This window comes from Staurois parvus, unplaced genomic scaffold (genome assembly GCF_062004578.1).
Source record: "Staurois parvus isolate SC_StPar_1 unplaced genomic scaffold, SC_StPar_1.0 ptg001593l, whole genome shotgun sequence".
Lineage (NCBI taxonomy): Eukaryota > Metazoa > Chordata > Amphibia > Anura > Ranidae > Staurois > Staurois parvus.
In genome coordinates, this window is record NW_028319389.1 from 97,501 (window position 1) to 121,994 (window position 24,494).

At 45.7% G+C, this 24,494-nt stretch overlaps 1 protein-coding gene across 1 annotated transcript in view; it reads left to right on the forward strand.

The window, feature by feature from the left end:
- Positions 1-24,494, forward strand: part of IL11RA (interleukin 11 receptor subunit alpha) — a 111,570-nt gene that overhangs the window by 33,998 nt on the left and 53,078 nt on the right. The window contains exons 4-5 of the mRNA XM_089662968.1: positions 3,922-4,088; positions 15,055-15,169. Coding sequence (XP_089519094.1) covers positions 3,922-4,088; positions 15,055-15,169 — 282 coding nt within the window. The remainder of the gene's footprint in view (positions 1-3,921; positions 4,089-15,054; positions 15,170-24,494) is intronic.

The following is a 24,494-nucleotide window of genomic DNA, read 5'->3' on the forward strand; positions in this document are numbered from 1 at the left end:
TGCACTGTGTATGTATGTGTGTATATATATATATATATATATATATATATATATATATATATATATATATATAAAAAAAATTTAATGTATTTATTTTTTGGAGATTTGCAAAGCAGAACAAAAGTCAAAAGTGAAGGCTGAGCGTCAATGTTCAGTAGGTGTGTCTGGTGGTCAGAAAGACTCCGGTGTTGAGATCTCTCCACTACACTCTCTGACCTGAAGCCATTGTAGGGCACCCACTCTCCCTGTTGGATGTTTGATCCTTCATATACTATCTAGAATTTAACAGAAGCTGTGGGAACACCTCAAGATGAGTGGGAACACCACAAAATAAGTAGGAGCACCCCAAGATAAAAGAGAAGACCACAAAAATAAGTGGAAACACCTCAAAATGACTTAAAAACACCCCAAAATGAGAGAGAACACTCCTATTAGAGTAGGGAGACCCCAAGATGTGGGAGAACCCCAAAATTAATAGGAAACCCCCCAAATAAGTGGGAATATACCAAGGTAAAACAAGAACACTCCAAGAATGAATGTAAACCCCACAAAAGAGGTGGGAATACCCCAAGATGAATGAGCACACCCCAATATGAATGGGAACATTCAAAATAATTGAGGACACTCCAAGTTGAATGGGGAAACCCTAAATTAAGTGAGATCATCCCAAGATAGGTGTAAACACCCCAAGATAATTGGGAACACCCTTAAATGAATTGGAACACCCCAATGTTGGGTGGGTACAGCACAAGATGAATGAAAACAGCCCAAGATGAGTGAGAACACCCACAGATGAATGGGACCACACCAAAATAAGTGGAAATGCTCCAAGATGAGTGGGAACACCCCAAAATAAGTGGAAACACCCCAAGATTGAGAACATCCCAAAATGAATGGGGACACCCCAAGATGAATGGGAACACGCAAAACTAAGTGAGAACACCACATGATAAATGGGACCAGACCAAAATAAACAGGAACACCCCGAGATGAGTGACAACACCACAAAATAAGTAGGAACACCATAAGATACATGAGAGCCAACGGCGGACTGACCACTTGGAAACTCGGGCACTGCCCGAGGGCCCAGGGTCAGTAGGGGGCCCCATGAGATGCCCCTGGTACCTTTTTCATAGGCTTTTTTGAGTTTGGGCAAGGACACAGGTGCCCCATGATCCCCTATTGCCCGGGGGCCCCATGAGTTGTCAGTTCGCCCCTGATGAGAACACCACAAATTAAGATGAATACAAACAGCCCAAGATGAGAGAGAACACTCCAATATAAATAGGGAGACCCCAAGATGTGGGGGCACCCCAAAATGAATGAGAACCCCCCAAAATAAGTGTGAATATACCCAGATGAACGAGAACACTCCAAGATGAATGGGAACCCCACCAAATAGGTGGGAATACCCAAAAATGAATGAGAGCGCCCCAATATGAATGGGAGCATCCTAAATACAGGAGGGACACTCCAAGTTGAAAGGAGAAACCCCAAAATAAGTGAGATCACCCCAAGATTGGTGTAAGCATGCCAAGATAATTGGGAACTCCCTAAAATATATTGGAACAAGCCAAGGTTGGGCGGATACACCACAAAATGAAGGAAAACACCCCAAGATGAGTGAGAACACCCCAAGATGAATGGGTCCACACCAAAATTAGTGGGAACACCCCAAGATGAGTTGAACACCCCATAATGAATGGTAACCTCCCAGTGTAAACACCCCAAAATGAATGGGAACACCCCAAGATGAATGGGAACACACTAAAATAAGTGAGAACACCACATGATGAATGGAAAACCCCCCAAAAAAGTGTGAACACCCCGAGATAAGTGTGAACACCCAATGTTGAACGAGGAAACACCTCAAGATGAGTGGAAAATTCCCATGATGAGTGGGAACACCCACAAAAAGAACGGGAGTTCTGACTGAAAATACTATGAATGGGAACACTCAATAATGAGTGGGAACACCGCAAAATGAGTGGTTACACCCCAATATGAATGAGAACACCCCAAGATGAGTGAAAACACTCTAAGATGCATAGGACCACATAAAAAAAGTGATGACACCGCTAGACTAAGGGTGAACACCCCAAAATAAGTACAAAGACCCCAATATGAATGGGTCACCCTAAAATAAGTGAGAACACCCCTAGATGAATGGAACCACACCAAACTAAGTGGGAACACCTCAAGATGAGTGGGAACAACCCAAAATGAATTGGAACCCCCCCAAGAATAAGTGGAAATGCCCCAATAATAAGCAGAACACCCCAAAATTAATGAGAATACCCCAAAATGAATGGGACACCCTACAATAAATTAGAACAACAAATGATGAATAGAAACACCCCAAAATAAGTGTGAATGCCCCATGTTAAATGGGGAAACCCCAAACCCCACCTCAAGATGAGTGGAAACTTCCCAAAAAGAATGGGAACACCCAAATATGAGTAGGAACACCCCAAAATGAGTTGGAACACCCCACTATGAATGGGAACATTTGAAAATGAGTGGCAATGCCCCAAGATGAGTGGGAACACCTCATAATGAGTGATTACACCTCAAGATGAATGAGAACACCCCAAGATGAGTGGGAACACCTTAAGATAAATGGGACCACACCAAAATAAGTGGGGACATCCCAAGATGAGTGGGAACACCCCAAAATAAATGTAAACACCACAAGATGAATGGGAACACCTCAAGATGAACGGGTCACCCTAAAATATGTGGGAACACCCCCATGATAAATGGGAACACCCCAAAGTAAGCAGGAACACCACATGTTGAATGGAGAAAACCCCAATGTAAGTGGGAACTTCCCAAGATGAGTGGGAAAACACCAAAAAGAACGGAAACATCCAAATATGAGTAGGAACACCCCTATATGAGTAGGAACACTCCGCTATGAATGGGAACCCCCTGAAATGAGTGGGAACACCCCAACACGAGAGGGAGCATCCCAAAATGAGTGGGAACACCACTAGAAGGGATCTATTCTGTACAAATACAATTCTACAGATGATGCCCCAGGTCTGTATGGAGGCGCTGACCTTCGATTTCGGAGCTGAAGGAAGTAATCAATGGTCTTTGAGTATGGAGACGTCACCACGCAAACTTACGAGTCCTTTTGCCACGGTGGCAGATGGGACTTGTAGTCTTCCATTAACTGATGATGTGGGCAGAGCCACACACAACCATGCCAAACTAAGAGCTATACAGAATGTGGCAGGCAGAAGAACCCTCCAGGTCAGGGGCAGGGCCGTGGGTAAGGGGTACCACCAGTCCTTCTGTACGGGGCCCAGGCAGCATATGTGGACAGGAGGGGTGAAAGGTGAAATTACTGGAACCAATCCCCTGTATGGCTCTCTTTGCAGCAGCTGAAAGCTGGGTTCTTCTCCTCCCCTCCCAGGCGAGCTTTCAGCTGCTGCAGAGAGAAACATACAGAGGATCGGTTCCAGCAATTCCCCCCCCCCTTTTTCCATTCCCGAATGAACACAATGAGTGACCGGTACCAATCACACGCTGTGTCCATTCATAACTGAAGCATAGTAAACTGTGGGGTTTTTTTTGTGGGCATGGGGGAGCCCTGTTAGGTTGGCTGTATGGGGCCCTGTGTTTTGGGGGGACCCTGTCAGGTTGGCTGTAAGGGGCCCTGTGGTTTCTAACAGCAGCCCTGGTCAGGGGGGCAGTCTGAGGGCGAGGGTTGGGCATGACACCATGTTTTATGTTCTACCCTAAGTATGAGTGCACCATGGAACATTGTATGAAAGGTGGAGTCCGCCTTTTATTTCAACTTCAAAACTGATTTGAATGCGTTTCAGCAAAATGTTGATCCTCACCTCGTATTGTGGATATGGATACAATTTCCCCCATGCTGCCCTCCATACTGACCATCGTTTTTGCCTGCAGTTCGGTGGCTGAGTGGAAGTTCAATGGTTCCCCGGACATTCCCTGGGGCTTCTTCACCAAGGTGCGAGACCTCCAGCTTCCCAACGTGGAGCCTTCAGCGATGGGCAACTACACCTGCCACAACCAGAAGGGGGAGCAGCTGAGCTCTGTGCTGCTCAAAGTGGGATGTAAGTAGACCAATGTAAGGCGGTCACAAATGCTGTATGGTGTCAATAGAAAGTTCTCGGGTGGTGTTGAGGGACCTTTTATTTATTGAAGTTGTTTGAAGGAAACTTTCCATTTTGACTGGCCTTTCCCATAGTTCCCATCCTGTAAGTTCCATTGTACAATTCTAACCCTTGTAAGACCGTTTCTCTGCGGTGTGCCTCAATCCGATTTTCATTTTGGCAAGTCCCATGAAGCAGTGCTTCAGCAACTGTCAGGTGATCACGCACTAAGGAGTGCATTTGTAGAAAAAAAATTAGCGGTGTGTTCATAAAAAAGTCTCCTCCTCCGTCCTTTTTCCTCCTTTCTGTTCTCTAGAATTTCATGGCTTGTCTTAAAGCGTTCATTTACACGCGCGCCTAACGCTTCAACATGCTTTTTTGATTTTTTTTGTGCTTCGATGATGCCTTTTTCGAAGCTTTAATGAAACTTGGTAAATGACCTGTGTGTGTGATTTGAAGGGGCTGGTAGAACCCCAGCTCCATAGTATCCCCACTCAGCAGATCCCCAGCTCATTAGTACCCATGTTCAGCAGATCCCTAGCTAGTACCCTTGATCAGCAGATGCCCTGCTCAGTAGTACCCCAAGCTCTGCTGATCCCCCACTCAGTAGTAACCACCAGCTCTGCTGATCTTCCACTCAGTAGTAACCTCCAATAGAAACCACTAGCTCTGCTGATTCCTCGCTCAGTAGTACCCCCAGCTCTGCTGATCCCCCACTCAGTAGTACCCCAAGCTCTGCTGATCCCCCACTCAGAAGTAACCCCCAGCTTTGCTGATCCCCCGCTCAGTAGTAACCCCCAGCCCTGCTGATCCCCCGCTCAGTAGTAACACCAGTAGTAGTATTAGCTTAGCAGTAGCAGTAACAGCAAGAATAGCAGCAGTAGTAGTATTAGTAGTATTAGTAACAGCCAGGGTTTGTTTCAGCAGGAACATGAGGGAGCGCAGTTTCAGCACAGAGTGTATGTACTGGCAAAGGGGCCTGGGTGTGCTGGAGCGTCTACTTGATGCTGATTGCTGAGTATTCATTGTAGCTGGGGGAGGGGTATTGTTGCTGGTGGGGATCTATTGTTACTCTGAGGTTCTTATGCTGTTGGGGGATTTAATGCTGAGGGGGGAAGATCTATTGATGCTGGCTACTGGGGGATCTATTGTTGTCAGGGTGTATTGTGCTCCTGGGGGAAGGGCCTATCATCGCGGAAAAGGATCTATTGTTGCTGGGGGGTCTATTATCATGAACCAATTCCATACACATTGCTTATTAGCAGAAAGTGAATCCTAGCTCTGCATTCTCTAAACGGAGCAGTACTAGGAGGAGGTAGATAGGGGGCAGAGACAGGGATCAGAGCTCCAAGGTAGGTCAGGGGTGGAGACAAGGGGTGACTCTGCATGGGGGGGGGGGGGCTGCACCTATTCTCTGAGAAAAAAAGCTCTGGTAACAGCAATAAGAGCAGTAGTAGCAGTAACAGCAGTAGTAGAAGTGGTAGTAGCAGTAGTAGTAGTAGTAACAGCCGTAGTAGTAACAGTAGTAGCAGTAGTAGTAACAGCCGTAGTAGTAACAGTAGTAGTAGTAGTAGTAGTAGCAGCAGTAGTAGAAGTTGTAGTAACAGTAGTTGTAGTAGTAGTAACAGTAGTAGTAGAAGTATTAACAGTAGTAGCAGCAGTAGTAGTAGTAGCAGCAGTAGTAGTAGAAGTTGTAGTAGTAGTAACAGTAGTTGTAGTAGTGGTAACAGTAGTAGTAGAAGTAGTAACAGTAGTAGTAGAAGTAGTAAAAGTAGTAACAGTAGTAGTAGTAACAGCAGTAGTAGTAGTAGCAGCAGTAGTAGAAGTTTAGCAGTAATAGTAGTAGAAGTTTAGCAGTAATAGTAGTAGAAGTTGTAGCAATAGTAGTAGTAGTAGAAGTTGTAGCAATAGTAGTAGTAGTAGAAGTTGTAGCAATAGTAGTAGTAGTAGAAGTTGTAGCAATAGTAGTAGTAGTAGAAGTTGTAGTAGTAGAAGTTGTAGCAGTAGAAGTTGTAGCAGTAGAAGTTGTAGCAGTAGAAGTTGTAGCAGTAGTAGTAGAAGTTGTAGCAGTAGTAGTAGAAGTTGTAGCAGTAGTAGTAGTAGTTGTAGCAGTAGTAGTAGTTGTAGCAGTAGAGGTTGTAGCAGTAGTAGAAGTTGTAGTAGTAGAAGTTGTAGCAGTAGTAGTAGCCGAAGTTGTAGCAGTAGTAGTAGAAGTTGTAGCAGTAGTAGTAGTAGAAGTTGTAGCAATAGTAGTAGTAGTAGAAGTTGTAGTAGTAGAGGTTGTAGCAGTAGTAGTAGAAGTTATAGTAGTAGTCGTACTAGTAGTAGAAGTTGTAGTAGTAGTAGTAGAAGTTGTAGTAGTAGAAGTTGTAGTAGTAGTAGTAGAAGTTGTAGCAGTAGTAGTAGTAGAATTTGTAGCAGTAGTAGAAGTTGTAGCAGTAGTAGTAGTAGTAGAAGTTGTAATAGTAGAAGTTGTAGTAGAAGCAGTAGCAGCAGTAGCAGTAGTAGTAGTAGACCTTGTAGTAGTAGTAGAAGTTGTAGCAGTAGTAGTAGTAATAGTAGAAGTTGTAGCAGTAGTAGTAGTAATAGTAGAAGTTGTAGCAGTAGTAGTAGTAGTAGTAGAAGTTGTAGTAGTAGTAGTAGTAGAAGTTGTAGCAGTAGTAGTAGTAGTAGTAGTAGAAGTTGTAGTAGAAGTTGTAGCAGTAGTAGTAGAAGTTGTAGCAGTAGTAGTAGAAGTTGTAGCAGTAGTAGTAGTAGAAGTTGTAGTAGTAGTAGTAGAAGTTGTAGTAGTAGTAGTAGTAGAACTTGTAGTAGTAGAAGTTGTAGTAGAAGCAGTAGCATCAGTAGTAGTAGAAGTTGTAGCAGTAGTAGACCTTGTAGTAGCAGTAGTAGTAGTAGTAGCAGCAGAAGTAGTGCCCAACCCAGACAATTGCAGCCAAAAACGCACACCAATAAAATCCCATTCAAATTGCAGACCACTTGCAGTAAATGGCGCAGCGCCTGCACTACATATCACCTGAAATCGCTTTCAAAGCCGATCCCACCATCATTTGAACCGCCTACATAAAAGTTTGTCCTCACATTATGGCGATGTGACGATGACAGTTTTTTTTTTTAGAAGAAGAAAAGCGCGGTTTGTTGTAGTTCGCCGTGTTTACGTGATGAAAGTTGCGTCCAGCCTCGTGTCAGAAGCAAATATTCTTCAAAGGCGTCTAATGGGGGTCTGTCGGCGTGAGTCAGCACCGAGTCATTCTACGCTGGGATCAGAAAGCTGACACTGTCCCCCCGGGGCCGGGCTGGTGATGCGTACGATTCCCAGACATAAACAGTTCCCTTTCATCGGAATGTGTTTCATGTTCAGCCCCAACCCAGCACAGCGCAGCGAGAACGCAGATCCCCATCCACCTGTCATCTGCCTGTCATCTGTCCCATTGTAGCTGCTGGTCGCCCACCTGATAACACGGCTGCCGGCTCATTGGCCGGGTCACATGAGGATTACTCAGGCCCTGTGGCCGCCCACAACTTTTTTGTTTAGTTTTTGACCAAAGCGGAGAATGGTTTGAACCTCTGCCAGGTTTCTTTTTTTTCTTTCGAAATTCAAATTTCAAATAGAATAAATTCAAAAAGAACAGAATAGAAAATAAAAGAATAGTTTACAGAGGAATAGAATCGAGGGAGGGAACAGCACAGTTGGAGGTTACTACTGAATGAAGGATCAGCAAAGCTGGGGGTTACAACTGAGTGGGGGATCAGCAGAGCTGGGGGTTACTACTGAATGAAGGATCAGCAAACCTGGGGGTTACTACTGAATGAAGGATCAGCAAAGCTGGGGGTTACTACTGAATGAAGGATCAGCAAAGCTGGGGGTTACTACTGAATGAAGGATCAGCAAAGCTGGGGGTTACTACTGAGTGGGGGATCAGCAAAGCTGGGGGTTACTACTGAGGGATATCAGCAGAGCTGGGGGTTACTACTGAATGAAGGATCAGCAGAGCTGGAGGTTACTACTGAATGAAGGATCAGCAAAGCTGGGGGTTACTACTGAAGGATCAGCAAAGCTGGGGGTTACTACTGAATGAAGGATCAGCAAAGCTGGGGGTTACTACTGAATAAAGGATCAGCAAAGCAGGGAGTTACTACTGAATGAAGGATCAGCAAAGCTGGGGGTTACTACTGAATGAAGGATCAGCAAAGCTGGAGGTTACTACTGAAGGATCAGCAAAGCTGGGGGTTACTACTGAATGAAGGATCAGCAAAGCTGGGGGTTACTACTGAATGAAGGATCAGCAAAGCTGGGGGTTACTACTGAGTGGGGGATCATATAATAGAATAGATTAGAAAGAATATAACCATCTTCCGAATTTTAAATAGAATAAATGTAAATAGAATAGAAAATAAAAGAATACTGAAGAATAGAATAGAAAAAAAAATAGAATACAATTGAATAGATTAGAAAGAATATAACCATCTTCCGAAATTCGAATTTCAAATAGAATACATTTGAATTAGAATAGAATAGATTAGAAAAGAAAAGAACAGTAAAAAGAGAAAAGAGTACAAAAAAGAACCAATAGAATACAACAGAATATAACCATCTTCCGAAATTTGAATTTTGAAAAAAAAAAAGAAAAAGTTTGAATTCTGATACTTTTCAATTCGGTCAAACTGAATTAAATTTGACCGAATTCGGAAAATTCAAATCGAATTTGAAAATAATTGAAAACAAATTCCAAATCCGAATGAAACAAATTTAACTAAACGAAATGATTTAAATAATGAGAAAAAAAATATAAATTTGACCGAATTTGGAAAATTTTAATCGAATTCGAAAATAATGAAACAAATTCCGAAATCCGAATGAAACAAATTTAACTAAACAAAATGATTTAAATATTGAAAAACAAAACAAATGATGTCATTCTGCACATGGCTACATTGTACCGCATTTGAACGCAGGAGCGTTGCCTATTTATTGTTTTGATCTTTGCATAACTCCTCCCAAGAGCCGGCCCACTGCTCGCATCAGGGCTGAGGGTTCTTGGGAGGAGTACAGAGGCAGGGGGATTTGATGTTTTAGGAAGCCATGTTCAGCACCTTGCTGGCTCCTCCCACCAGCCATGCATTGTATAGAGAAGCACAGAGACCCAGTGATGACATCACTGGGTCTTCAATATTGAAAGTAATAAAAATGGAGATTTTTTTTTTGTTTTTTATAAGTTCATTGGTGCAATGATGAGCGGGGAGGACGTTGGTAGGGATTCAATTTTAGTTTTCATTGTCCTGAGACCCTGGAGGAGATTCGGAGACTTCCCAGGTACGGTTCTCCTACTAGAAGCTCCCAGTTGGAAGCTGGTTGAGAGCCCACAGTAGGAATTCTTCGAGGACATTTGATGCAGCAGCCCCACCGCCTTCCTGTCTCCCACACATAAATATTTATCACATTGGCTGTAAAGTCTAACAGAAGCCGGCAACCTTGTGCCGACAGATTTATGGAAAGGAGATGCGGAGGAGGACAGTCCGAGGAGTGGTGGGAAATATTATCATCCGCTGACTGTATGAGAGGACACACGATCTCCCACACCGTGATTTATACATTGTATCGGGAGGACACACGATCTCCCACACCATGATTTATACATTGTATCGGGAGGACACGCGATCTCCCACACCGTGATTTATACATTGTATCGGGAGGACACACGATCTCCCACACCATGATTTATACATTGTATCGGGAGGACACAGAATCTCCCACACCATGATTTATACATTGTATCGGGAGGACACACGATCTCCCACACCGTGATTTATACATTGTATCGGGAGGACACAGAATCTCCCACACCATGATTTATACATTGTATCGGGAGGACACAGAATCTCCCACACCATGATTTATACATTGTATCGGGAGGACACACGATCTCCCACACCATGATTTATACATTGTATCGGGAGGACACACGATCTCCCACACCGTGATTTATACATTGTATCGGGAGGACACACGATCTCCCACACCATGATTTATACATTGTATCGGGAGGACACACGATCTCCCACACCATGATTTATACATTGTATCGGGAGGACACACGATCTCCCACACCATGATTTATACATTGTATCGGGAGGACACACGATCTCCCACACCGTGATTTATACATTGTATCGGGAGGACACACAATCTCCCACACCGTGATTTATACATTGTATCGGGAGGACACACGATCTCATACACCATGATTTATACATTGTATCGGGAGGACACACGATCTCCCACACCATGATTTATACATTGTATCCGGGAGGACACACGATCTCCCACACCATGATTTATACATTGTATCGGGAGGGCACACAATCTCCCACACCATGATTTATACATTGTATCGGGAGGACACACGATCTCCCACACCATGATTTATACATTGTATCGGGAGGGCACACAATCTCCCACACCGTGATTTATACATTGCATCGGGAGGACACACGATCTCCCACACCATGATTTATACATTGTATCGGGAGGACACAGGATCTCCCACACCATGATTTATACATTGCATCGGGAGGACACACGATCTCATACACCATGATTTATACATTGTATCGGGAGGACACACGATCTCCCACACCATGATTTATACATTGTATCCGGGAGGACACACGATCTCCCACACCATGATTTATACATTGTATCGGGAGGACACACGATCTCCCACACCGTGATTTATACATTGCATCGGGAGGACACACGATCTCCCACACCATGATTTATACATTGTATCGGGAGGACACAGGATCTCCCACACCATGATTTATACATTGTATCGGGAGGACACACGATCTCATACACCATGATTTATACATTGTATCGGGAGGACACACGATCTCCCACACCATGATTTATACATTGTATCCGGGAGGACACACGATCTCCCACACCATGATTTATACATTGTATCGGGAGGGCACACAATCTCCCACACCATGATTTATACCTTGTATCGGGAGGACACACGATCTCCCACACCGTGATTTATACATTGCATCGGGAGGACACACGATCTCCCACACCATGATTTATACATTGTATCGGGAGGACACAGGATCTCCCACACCATGATTTATACATTGTATCGGGAGGACACAGGATCTCCCACACCATGATTTATACATTGTATCACTGGGAGGACACACGATCTCCCACACCATGATTTATACATTGTATCGGGAGGACACGCGATCTCCCACACCATGATTTATACATTGTATCGGGAGGACACGCGATCTCCCACACCATGATTTATACATTGTATCGGGAGGACACGCGATCTCCCACACCATGATTTATACATTGTATCCAGGAGGACACACGATCTCCCACACCATGATTTATACATTGTATCGCTGGGAGGACACACGATCTAGCACACCATGATTTATACATTGTATCGGGAGGACACACGATCTCCCATACCATGATTTATACATTGTATCGGGAGGACACACGATCTCCCACACCATGATTTATACATTGTATCGGGAGGACACACGATCTCCCACACCATGACTTATACATTGTATCGCTGGGAGGACACACGATCTAGCACACCATGATTTATACATTGTATCGGGAGGACACACAATCTCCCACACCATGATTTATACATTGTATCGGGAGGACACGCGATCTCCCACACCATGATTTATACATTGTATCGGGAGGACACGCGATCTCCCACACCATGACTTATACATTGTATCGGGAGGACACACGATCTAGCACACCATGATTTATACATTGTATCGGGAGGACACACAATCTCCCACACCATGATTTATACATTGTATCGGGAGGACACGCGATCTCCCACACCATGATTTATACATTGTATCGGGAGGACACACAATCTCCCACACCATGATTTATACATTGTATCGGGAGGAAACGCGATCTCCCACACCATGACTTATACATTGTATCGGGAGGACACACGATCTCCCACACCATGACTTATACATTGTATCGGGAGGACACACGATCTCCCACACCATGACTTATACATTGTATCGCCGGGAGGACACACGATCTAGCACACCATGATTTATACATTGTATCGGGAGGACACACGATCTCCCACACCATGATTTATACATTGTATCGGGAGGACACACAATCTCCCACGCCATGATTTATACACTGTATGGGCCAGGCGGTGATTGCCTGGAGACCTACTAAGACTAAGAAGATGCCTTCAACCATGGTTGGTCAAGGAGCACGTTAGATAAATACTTTGATGAAACACTTATGATGGAGTGGACACAAAAAAAAGGAGTAAAAGAAGAAGAAAAAGGGATTAAAAAAAGAAACACTTGTAGCGCCCCCCCCCCCCCCCGAACAAGCTGCTGGAATTTTAATGGGCTTTCTGGCCTTCCTACTGGTGACCTGCCCTGTAGCTGCGCCCAGCAATGAACCGATGCACAGCCAGGAACAGTCCGATGGATCGGCTCAATTGTTATAGGGAGAGGGGGTTAGGGGTATAAGTAATGGTGCGGCGAGAATCCCTCTGCTCAAGTGAGTTCTTCAAGAGCTCTTTAGGTTCTTCCAGATTCTTAGGCCTCTGCCGTAGACCAGGTTAAACTCTGTAGACTGAAGCAAGTGGCAACTTTCCATTTTCTTAGGCTTCTGCCGCAGGCCATTTTAGATTCTGTAGGGTCAGATGAGCAGATGCCTTGCAGTTTATTAGGGCCTGCTTAGATTCTGCAGGCCAGGATGTGTAGCTACCTTCCTGTTTTTTAGGCCTCTCCCACAGGCCAGCGTTGATCCTGTGGGTCTAAGTGGGTGGCTACCTTCCTTTTTCCTAGGCTTCTGCCACAGGCTAATTTGGATACTGTAGACCAACTAAGAATGACTACCTGTTTCTTTGGCTTCTGCTTCAGGCTAGCTTAGATTCTGTAGGTACAGATGAGCAGATGCCTTCCAGTTTATTAGGGTCATGCCACAGGCCTGCTTAGATTCTGTAGGTCAAGGTTTGTAGCTACCTTCCTGTTTCTTAGGCCTCTGTAACAGGCCAGCATAGATCCTGTAGGTCCAAGTAGTCAGCTACCTTCCTGTTTCTTGGGCTTCTGCCACAGGCCAGCTTAGATGCTCTAGATCCCTAAGGATGGCTACCTTACTGTTTCTTTGAATACTGCTACAAGCCAGCTTAGATTCTGTAGGTCAAGATGAACAGATACTGTACCTTCCAGTTTATTATGTCCATGCCATGGAATAGTGTAGACTCTGTAAGGCCAAGGTGGGCAGCTACCTTTCTGTTTCTTAGGCTTCTGCCACAGGCCACCGTAGATCCTGTAGGTCCAAGTGGGTGGCTACCTTCATATTTCCTAGGGTTCTGCCACAGGCCAGCTTAGATGTTGTAGACCCATAATGCCAGCTATACTACTGTTTCTTAGGCCTCTACCACAGGCCAGCTTAGATGCTGTAGACCCATAAGGGCAGCTACATTATTGTTTCATAGGCCTCTGTCAAAGGCTAGCTAAGATTCTGTAGGTCTGAATGGGTGACTGCCTTCATGTTTTTTTTGTCCTCTGCTACAGTCTAGCTTAGATTCTGTAACTCCAAATGGGTGGCTGCCTGCATGATTCTTAGACCTCTGCTACAGACCAGCTTACATTCTGTAGGCCCAGATGTGTGGCTACCTTCCAGTTTCTTGGACCTCTGTCACAGGTCAGCTTGGATTCTTTAGACCCAGGTGGATGACTACCTTCCAGTTTCTTTGGTTGCTACCACAGGTCATATAGATTCTGTAGGCCCAAAAGGATAGCTGCCTTGAAGTTTCTTAAGCCTCAGCTTCAGGCCAAAATAGAATCTGTAGTCTGCAATATATGACTACCCACCATTTTTGTAGGTCTCTTCCACAGACCAGTTTAGATGCTGTACACCCAGGTAAGTAGCTACCTTCCAGTTTCTTAGGCCTTTGCCATAGGCCAGGTAAGATTCTGTAGACCCTTAAGGGCAGCAAGCTTAGATTCTGTAAGCCCAAATGGGTGGCTGCCTTCCTGTTTCTCAGACCTCTGCCACAGGTCAGCTTAGATTCTGTAGGCCCAAGTGGGTGACTGCCTTCCAGTTTCTTAGACCTCTGTCACAGGCTAGCTTAGATTCTGTAAGCCCAGGTGGGTGACAACCTACCGGTTTCTTAGACCTCTGTCACACGCCATCTTAGATTCTGTAGGCCCAAAACAGCAGCTGCCTTGTGGTTTCTTAGGCCTCTGCCACAGCCCAGAAGAGATTTGGTAGGCCCAGATAGATGACTACCCACCAGTTTCTTGGGTCTCTGCCACAGACCAGGCCTATGTGGGTAGCTACCTTCCAGTTTCTTAGACCTCTGCCACAGGCCAGCTTAGATTCTGCAGGCTAAAGGCAAGCCTACTTTAGTTTACTTATTCCCCTTTTTTTTGGGGGGGGGGGGGGAATACATGCCCTTTCACCTTCCTTGCCTAGGCAAAAATGATATTTCCCCGCAACACATTAAGCCTCCTTGGATGCCCATATCACACATTTCGGGAGGCTTCAGGGCTATGTAGAATACATTGTGCATGCACAGTGGAGCATCATTAGGGGACCAGCTGCTAGTATCCAGAAGAGACAGCCAGCCTCTTCATGCGGTGCAGCATGTGGTGGCTTCCAGTGGAACACAAAGCTGGCAGACCAGGTGGGGGGATTAACAGGACCCCAGGGAACAAGGGGTAGGGTAGATGGGTGGAGTTCCTCTTTAAACACTGGACTATATTTAAATACATTTACGGTTTATTTATGATGATCAATTTTTCAATTGAACATGGAGTGCCATAGCTATGATTTCTGTACTGTGCATGATATGTCCTCTAAATTTATGTATCTCTCATTTCCCTTCTATTGCAGATCCCCCCGGAATTCCTTCCGTCACCTGCAGGGCCTCCGACTACCACAATTTCTCCTGTTACTGGAAGCCCAGCATGGAGACTCTACTGCCCACCAGATACATCACATCCTACAGGTGAGATGCTCCACCCCACAGAGAAGTCAGAGTCATTGGTTTATCACAATTCAATAATGGTGTACAAATTAAAGCCCGACTGAACCTTCAGTTTAAAGTGGTTGTAAAGGCTCAAGGTTTTTTTTATCTGCATGCATTCTATTCATGAAAGTAAAAAAAAATCTTCTGTGTGCAGCACTCCTCCCAGTTCCCTCAATACTTACCTGAACCCCATCACGATCTAGCGATGTGCACAAGAAATTCGGCCTTCCCGAGTTTCTGGCTCCTCATTGGCTGAGACAGCAGGGGGAGCCATTGCTGTCAATCACAGCCAGTGAGCCAATGAGGAGACAGAGGGGGCGGGGCTGAGTCGTGGCCCCATATGTGAATGGACACACAAAGCAGCGGTTCAGGAGCATGCCTGCCCAGGTGCAAGCTTGCTATGGGGGTACCCAACAGGAAGAAGAAGCCAGGAGCGCCAATGGGGGACCCGAGAATAGGAGGGTCCAGGCTGCTCTGTGCAAAACCACTGCACACAGCAGGTAAGTACAACATGTGTGTTAATTATTAAAAAAAAAAGCTAAATACATTTCAGGTGCATCAAACAAAAGTAGTTAATGTTGATTTTCTTTAGAAAGCAGCCACAGCCTGAGTAGAAGCGCCTGTCCCTGCCAGCATGCTGCAGAGAAGCAACCCATGTTTTCTGGGAGAGTGTCTCTTCAGAGGTCAGACACACCCCCCCCCCCCCACCCCGCTGAGCACGAGCTAGACCTCTTCAAGTTCCAAGTGAGCTGGGACCATAAGCCTGCTTCAACACAAGGGTCCTTCTCCATGAAGGCAGGTCCAAGACAGATGCTGCAGCTTCTAAAGGTTATATTGTAGAGGTGCAAATTTGGAGGTCCAAGTGACTCCCACCTCCAGATGATGTTTGGCTTGGTCAGGAATTGGCATGCTGCGAGCATTTTTGGCAAATGGTGTAAATTGCCTATCAGGACCCAACCCTGAACCTGCAACCTCTGTTGTGTCTGGTAGTTTCCTTCTTGCTAAGCCACCTGAGATACTTGACAGTGCCATGCCTGACCTCTTAGACAGCCTTGCCTTGTGTCTAGTTTCTCTTGAACCTTGAACCTTCTGCTCCTCCCAAGAACTTCTTATTTAAACCATGTCTTTGCAATTTCTGTTTGCCAGATTATTCTGCTCTCTCCAGCCAGTACCTTGTTCCTGTCACTCCTGCTGCTGTCCGTATCTTTGCTACCACTTGTTATTGACCTTTAGCTTGTTCCTTGACAATACTTCCGCTTGATCCAAACCTGCAACCACTCATTCCTGACTTTAGACTTGTTCCTCGACTACCCTTTTGCTTGATCTAAACCTGCAGCCACTCATTACCGATCTTTGGCTTGTTCCTCAACTACCCTTCCACTTGATCCAAACCTGCAACCACTCATTACCGACTTTAGACTTGTTCCTCGACTACCCTTCTGCTTGATCTAAACCTGCAGCCACTCATTACTGACTTTAGGCTTGTTCCTCGACTAACCTTCTGGTTGATCTAAACCTGCAGCCACATAATACCAATCTTTGGCTTGTTCCTCAACTACCCTTCCACTTGATCCAAACCTGCAACCACTCATTACCGACTTTAGGCTTGTTCCGCGACTACCCTTCTGCTTGATCTAAACCTACAACCACTCATTACTGACTTTAGGCTTGTTCCTCGACTAACCTTCTGCTTGATCTAAACCTACAACCACTCATTCCCAACTTTAGGTTTGTTCCTCAACTACCCTTTCACTTGATCCAAACCTGCAACCACTCATTACCGACTTTAGACTTGTTCCTCGACTAACCTTCTGCTTGATCTAAACCTGCAACCACTCATTACCGATCTTTGGCTTGTTCCTCAACTACCCTTCCACTTGATTCAAACCTGCAACCACTCATTATTGACCTTTGGCTTGTTCCTCGACTAACCTTCTGCTTGATCTAAACCTGCAACCACTCATTACCGATCTTTGGCTTGTTCCTCAACTACCCTTCCACTTGATTCAAACCTGCAACCACTCATTATCGACCTTTGGCTTGTTCCTCGACTAACCTTCTGCTTGATCTAAACCTGTCACCACTCATTATCGACCTTTGGCTTGTTCCTCAACTACCCTTCTGCTTGATCTAAACCTGTCACCACTCATTACCAACTTTTTGCTTGCTCCTCGACCACCCTTCTGCTTGATCTAAACCTGCCACCAGTCATTATCGACCTTTGGCTTGTTTGCTGACTACGCTTCTGCTTGATCCCTACCTGGTATACTGCTACTGGACCCCGGCTTGCTCACTTCTTGGTGGGGTGATCCTGAGGTCTGGTACTATCATGCAGCAAAACCCATCTCCACCATCAGGAGCTCTGGTAAATACCAGTTAGTGCTCAGACACCGCACCTCGGGGGGAACCCAAGTCATCCTCCAGGGCGACTTGCTTGTATACCTATCCTGCTGGTTGATGGGAGCCTCTCTATTGCTATATCTACTGGTCTCTGAGTCTGACTGTGACTTCACCAGGGACAGATCAAAGCCTCTAGATTTTGGCTGAAAGTTGAGAACTACAAAGCACTTTTGAGATCAAAACTACTGAGGAACTTCAGCCCAGATGTGGTGACATGTTTGCTTTACGTGTTTGCCAGGGCATGTTTAGGTGTAGAGGAGCAAGTTTACAGCAAATTGAGAGTAATCAGTCACAACACGGGAGGACTTGCTACAAGTGTGGGAAAAAAAAGTAAGGCTGAGGTCAGCTTGAAGGTATACTCAAATTTCGACCTTTCCTTTAAACATTGCTCTCAAAACCCACACTATTCTGCCTCTCTGGCCTACCATTGGTTGTTCTAGTGATGGGAAACCTCACTGATCAATCTGAAGGCCCAGAAGATGGAAGGTCATCTTTTGCAAGTGTCCACTATCATTTTGGTTGCCTATATCTCTGGATCTGCTGGTCGTTTTGACATGCAGTTTCCAGAAAAGCTGATGTATGATTATGTGATTTTCATCGTGTGTTTACGTCTGGAGGAAAAGAAATGTAATCTCCAAACACGGAAAGGTTTCTTCACAGTGAGAGCTGTGAAAATGTGGAATCGACTCCCTCAAGAGTTGGTTGTGGCCATCTCAGTGGATTGCTGTAGGAAAGTACTGGATTATTTCTTGGATACACAGAATATAACTGGATATAACATTTATAGGGAAAGTTGATCCAGGGAATATCTGATTGCCCCTTGGGGGATCAGGAAGGAATTTGTCCTAGCAGGAGCAAATTGGATCATGCTTTGCTGGGTTTTTTTTTTTGCCTTCCTCTGGATCAACTGTGGGTATAGGATTTGTAACGGGAGTGACTTTGGGTGGGGGGCCCATGGAACCCAGCTCACTTTGGAGGGGTGGGGAGACCCCTGTCTCAGCTCCCCATTTCCCTCTTATGTGTAAGTCACCCTGTGCCTGTTAGGGGTGCAGGGTGATATGTCATAATATTGTGTAGACAAGTCTAGGAGATCGTTGGGGTGGGGGGTTGTTCATTGTTTAATGCCATGTGGTTGCATCCCATTGTTCTATTGTGTGTCTTGCTTTGGAGCAAACTATTATGGGAGGTATGTGTTTGTGTATTGGCTTGGTGGGGGGTGTCTGCTGATGTGTTTCTTGTTGCTATATTTGGTTTGCCCCGTCCTGTGTCCTTATGCAGGGAGGGGGAATTGTTCCCTTGAATGTATATATCTTGTCTCTGTGTTAAAATAAAGCAGTCTATTTCCTGATTTATTTCAAGACTGGTCTCATCTAGTCCTGTATGGCCAGCGGTGTGGTCCGTGGACGGTGTTTGGACAGGGAAGCGGGAGCCTAACGGAAATACCCAAGTGCAATCTGGGTCCGGTTCCGTTACATTATTATAACTTTTTCTTTTTTTCTATGGTTGAACTGGATGGACTTTTTTCAGCCAGACTAACTATGTAACTATGTGTCCAGTTTGAATTTCCTTGGTTGGTGACGTATTTTTGATCCCACACATTACAATGCATCTCATTCTATGTTCTTCTCGAAGATCCTAGGTTGATTGGCATACACAAGGTCATACGTGGTTGGAACTTGCTGTATATCTAAAGCCAATACGTTCTTTTTTTGCGCATATTGTTTCTGGGATACGAAGAGGAAGAGGGTGGAGCAGACGGTCGGTCTGCAGGTGTCAGGGAAATGCGGGATTACGCTTTTGATTGCAGTTTAATGGTTTGAACAGTGGCGTAGTCTCGGCTAATCTCATTTTAGTGGTCGCACTCGACCAAGTTTGCATTGCACAGGAGCTGCGGAGTGACCGGTCTCTGCACATAAGACTTTCCCTGTTCTGAGTACAAGTCCCCATTCAGCACCACCTGGCAATGCATTGCTTATCACTGCTGCTGGACGCTACAGGAAGGAGCAGGGGAGGGTCCAGACAGGCTGAGAGGAGCCATTGATAGGAGCTAGTACATGGGGCCCCCACCTAGGAGCCTCTGCATCTATAATGTCCTCTCCTCAGCGGGTAGTAGGAACTGATTCATTTTTTTTTTTCACCACCGGAAAAGTTCAAACCGGTTGCTGATGCTGTCAGTTGACCATGTCTTCTCCCAAATTGTTTCTGCAGCTCATCCTCTAGGTCAGAATGTTTCCAAGTGACTTCCACCCCCAGATGACGCTTGTCTTGGTCAGGGGTTGGCAGTCTGTGAGCATTTTTTGGCAAATGGTACGAATTGCCAGGGACAGATCAAAGCTTCTTGATTTTGGCCGAAAGTTGAGAACTACAAAGCACCCTGAGATCCGAACTACCAAGGAACTGCAAACATTGGGAGCTCAGATGTGGTGACAGGTTTGCTTTGAGTGTATGTCAGGGTAAAAAAATATATATATACGCGCCGTGCACCTCTGGAAAACATGCACCTTTTCTGTGTTTTATGCCTTTAAAGACCATGCAAGGACAGAGATACAGCGGGAGAAATAGACTCGGCTCCTAATTTTCTCTTGTGGAATGCCACCACAAGTCTTTCTTGGACTGAAATTGCAAGACTTGGTGTCAGTCTTGCCCAGACATCTGTTGTTAAAACAACTCAAGGATTCCCATTTTCTTAATGTTCATGGTATGGGGCAGTGGTTCTCAACCACCAGGCCACAGCCTCCCTCCTTCCGGCTCCACTGACATCAATGATTTGGGAATGTATTCTTCTCCTGGTGACCACTATTTCACTGACATCAATGAACTGGAGAGCTGTTCTCTCCAGGGGCCACTATCCAACCAATACCAATAAGTTGAAAGACTATTCTCTCCTGAGGGGGCACAATTCAACAAACAGCAATGATTTGGAGGGCTCTCCTTGTGTCTAATATCCATCTGACACCAATGATTTAGAGGGCTGTTCTGTCCTTGTGTCTAATATTCATCTGACACCAATGAATTGGGGGCTGTTCTGTCCTTGTGGCTAATATCCATCTGACACCAATGAATTGGGGGCTATTCTCTCCTTGCAGCTAATATCCATCTGACACCAATGAATTGGGGGCTATTCTCTCTTTGTGGCTAATAATCCATCTGACACCAATGAATTGGGGGCTATTCTCTCTTTGTGGCTAATAATCCATCTGACACCAATGAATCGGGGGGTTATTCTCTCCTTGTGGCTAATAATCCATCTGACACCAATAAACTGGGGGCTACTCTTCCCTGGTGGCCATGATTCCACTGACTCCAATGATTTGGAGGACAATTTTCTCTTGGGGCTACTTTTTAACTGACAATAAATGATTTCGAGGATTATCCCCTTCTGAGGGCCACTATCCAACTGACACCAATGATTTGGGGGATTATCCCCTTCTGAGGGCCACTATCCAACTGACACCAATGATTTGGGGGATTATCCCCTTCTGAGGGCCACTATCCAACTGACACCAATGATTTGGAGGATTATCCCCTTCTGAGGGCCACTATCCAACTGACACCAATGATTTGGAGGATTATCCCCTTCTGATGGCCACTATTCAACTGACACCAATGATTTGGGGGATTATCCACTTCTGAGGGCCACTATCCAATTGACACCAATGATTTGGAGGATAATCCCCTCCTGAGGCCCACTATTCAAATGACACCAATGATTTTGGGGATTAGCCCCTCTTGAGGGCCACTATCCAACTAACACTGAAGTCTTGGGGGTGTATTCTCCCCTGGTGGCCACTATCTTATTGACAATCATGATTTGGGAACTATTCTCTCTTGGAGGCCACTATACAAATGACACCAATGAATTGAGGGGCTATACTTCCCGGGGGGGGGGGGGGGGGCACGACTAATTGCTCGATATTTAATAAAATTCAAATACATATTTTGTATTCCCATGCCTGTATTCTGGAATATACATTTTTTTACTCTTGGGGCATGGAAGGTTTTGGAGGAATTTATCGGGCCCTGGTCTCAGTAAGACCCCTGACATAAGGGGTAATTGTTCTGTAGATGAGGACCTAGGAGACCTAGAAGGGCTGATTATGGTCCTCAAGATAACGCAGGAACTGTGTACAAGACCCAGGACAGCAATACGTCTCTTGCAAGATCAATAGATATTTTTTTTGCATGTATTAACCCCTCGCCTACATGGCACTTATACCCCCTTCCAGTCCAGGCCAATTTCAAGCTTTCAGCGCTGTCACACTTTGAATGACAATTGCGCGGTCATGCAACACTGTACCCATATGACATTTTTATTATTTTTTTGTGACAGATAGAGCTTTCTTTTGGTGGTATTTAATCACCTCGGGGATTTTTATTTGTTCTTAAACAAACCAAAAACCACTGAAAATTTTGAAAAAAAAAAAGTTTTTTTCTTAGTTTTTGTTATACAGTTTTGTAAATAAGTGATTTTTCTCCTTCACTGATGTGCGCTAATGAGGCTGCACTGATGGGCACTGATAGGCTGCACTGATGGACACTGATAGGTGGCACTGATGAGGAGGCACTGATAGGTTGCACTGATGGGCACTGAAAGGCAGCACTGATAAATGACACTGATATATGGCACTGATAGGCGGCACTGACTGGCACTGATAGGCGGCACTGATGCGCACTGATAGGCAACACTGACTGGCACTGATAGGTGGCAGTGATTGGCAGCACTGATAGGTGGCACTGACTGGCACCGATAGGCGGCACTGACTGGCACTGATAGGTGGCACTGATTGGCAGCACTGATAGGTGGCACTGATTGGCATTGATAGGTGGCACTGACTGGCACTGATGGGTGACATTGAAAGGCAGCTCAGATGGGCACTGATATGTGGTATTGATGTGCACTGGTATGTACTGATATGTGGCATTGATGTGGCACTGATGGGCACTGACTGCTGGCACTGATGGACACTGACAGGTGGCACTTCCGGGGCCACACTGATCATCAGGGCACACTGATCATCAGTGCCCTGATGATCAGTGTACATTCGCGAAAAGCCGATTACCGGCTCTCCTCTGTCAGCATGACAGCTCGTGAGGAGAGAAATGCCAATAACCGGCATTTCCATGTTTACATGTGATTAGCTGTGATTGGACACAGCTGATCACATGACCGAGCCGACATCTTCAGCTCTTTCCGTGATCCGCTGTGTCCGTGGGACACAGCGCACCGGCGATCGCCGCGCTGCACGCTCCCTGAGCCGCACATGCGCAGTGAGAATGGGAGGACGTCATATGACATCCTCCCAGAACGAGAGAACCACCTTGTGGCCGTCATTGGACTATATGGCAGGCCGGAGGTAGTTACACAGATATAACAAAACTCTTCCAGTGGTGTGATTATCGGATCCAAAGGGAACAAATCAGGGAGGTTTATTGTTAGGGTTTACATACAGTCATGGTAAAAAATATTGTCGTCGTCCCCCCCCGCATTTCTGTCAGATAATGCACCCAGAAAATTGCTTCAATTACAAATGTTTCGGCATTCTCATGTTTATATATTTTGTTTGTAACGGTATGACGCAAAAAAGTGGAGAAACAAAAAGCCAAAATCTGACACATTCCACCACAAAACCCCACAAATGGACTGGACAAAATTTTTGGCACCTTCTAAAAATTGCAAGTCTGAGATTTTGATACTGTTGACCATCCCCTCCTCCTCAAAAAACTCCACTCTCTGCCAATCCCTCCACTGGCCTCCACTCGGTGCCCTCCACCCCTCTCTGCCATTCCCTCCATTGGCTTCCACTCAGTGTCCTCTACCCCTCTCTGCCAATCCCTCCACTGGCCTCCACTCAGTGTCCTCTACCCCTCTCTGCCAATCCCTCCACTGGCCTCCACTCAGTGTCCTCTACCCCTCTCTGCCAATCCCTCCACTGGCCTCCACTCAGTGTCCTCCACCCCTCTCTGCCAATCCCTCCACTGGCCTCCACTCAGTGTCCTCCACCCCTCTCTGCCAATCCCTCCACTGGCCCCCACTCAGTGTCCCTCATCTCTCCATGCCAATCCCTCCACTGACCTCCACTCAGTGTCCTCCATCCCTCTCTGCCAATCCCTCCACTGGCCTCCACTCAGTGTCCTCCACCCCTCTCTGCCAATCCCTCCACTGGCCTCCACTCAGTGTCCCTCATCCCTCCATGCCAATCCCTCCCCTGGCCTCCACTCCGTGTCCTCCACCCCTCTCTGCCAATCCCTCCACTGGCCTCCACTCAGTGTCCTCCATCCCTCTCTGCCAATCCCTCCACTGGTCTCCACTCAGTGTCCTCCACCCCTCTCTGCCAATCCCTCCAGTGTCCACCACTCAGTGTCCTCCATCCCTCTCTGCCAATCCCTCCACTAGCCCCCACTGGTTGATTGGCCAAGGACTAATGTCCAGCCTACATCCATATTCCCATAAATTGAGGACCCTGACATTTGGACAGTGTGATTCGTATGGAGCCCGTCCTATTGACTGACGGATTGCGGACTTTCTCTGACTTGCTCCAGTCGCAGGATAGATCTCGGTAAAAGTTTTATTTCTGTTTTTTATTCCCTTTTATTTTATAGTGAATAGTCATTTGTGTGTCTTCTTGTATTTTTGTATTTTCTGTAACTTTTTATACTTTGTACATATTTTATGCACCTCCCACTTTCGGCAAATTAAATCTTAAAATTAATATGTGACTTCTGTGTATTGAAGCTCGGGCTCATATCTCCGGAGAGATTAGATTGGATTGTATTTTAGTGTCTTTATTTGCTCGGTCAAGTTCATTGCCAATCTGTATGCAATTGCACTGCGTGTGGGCAGATTGTAAGGGTGACAGGTCTGCCAGACGGAGATCTGTGTGTGTGTGTGGTGTCCCAACAGACC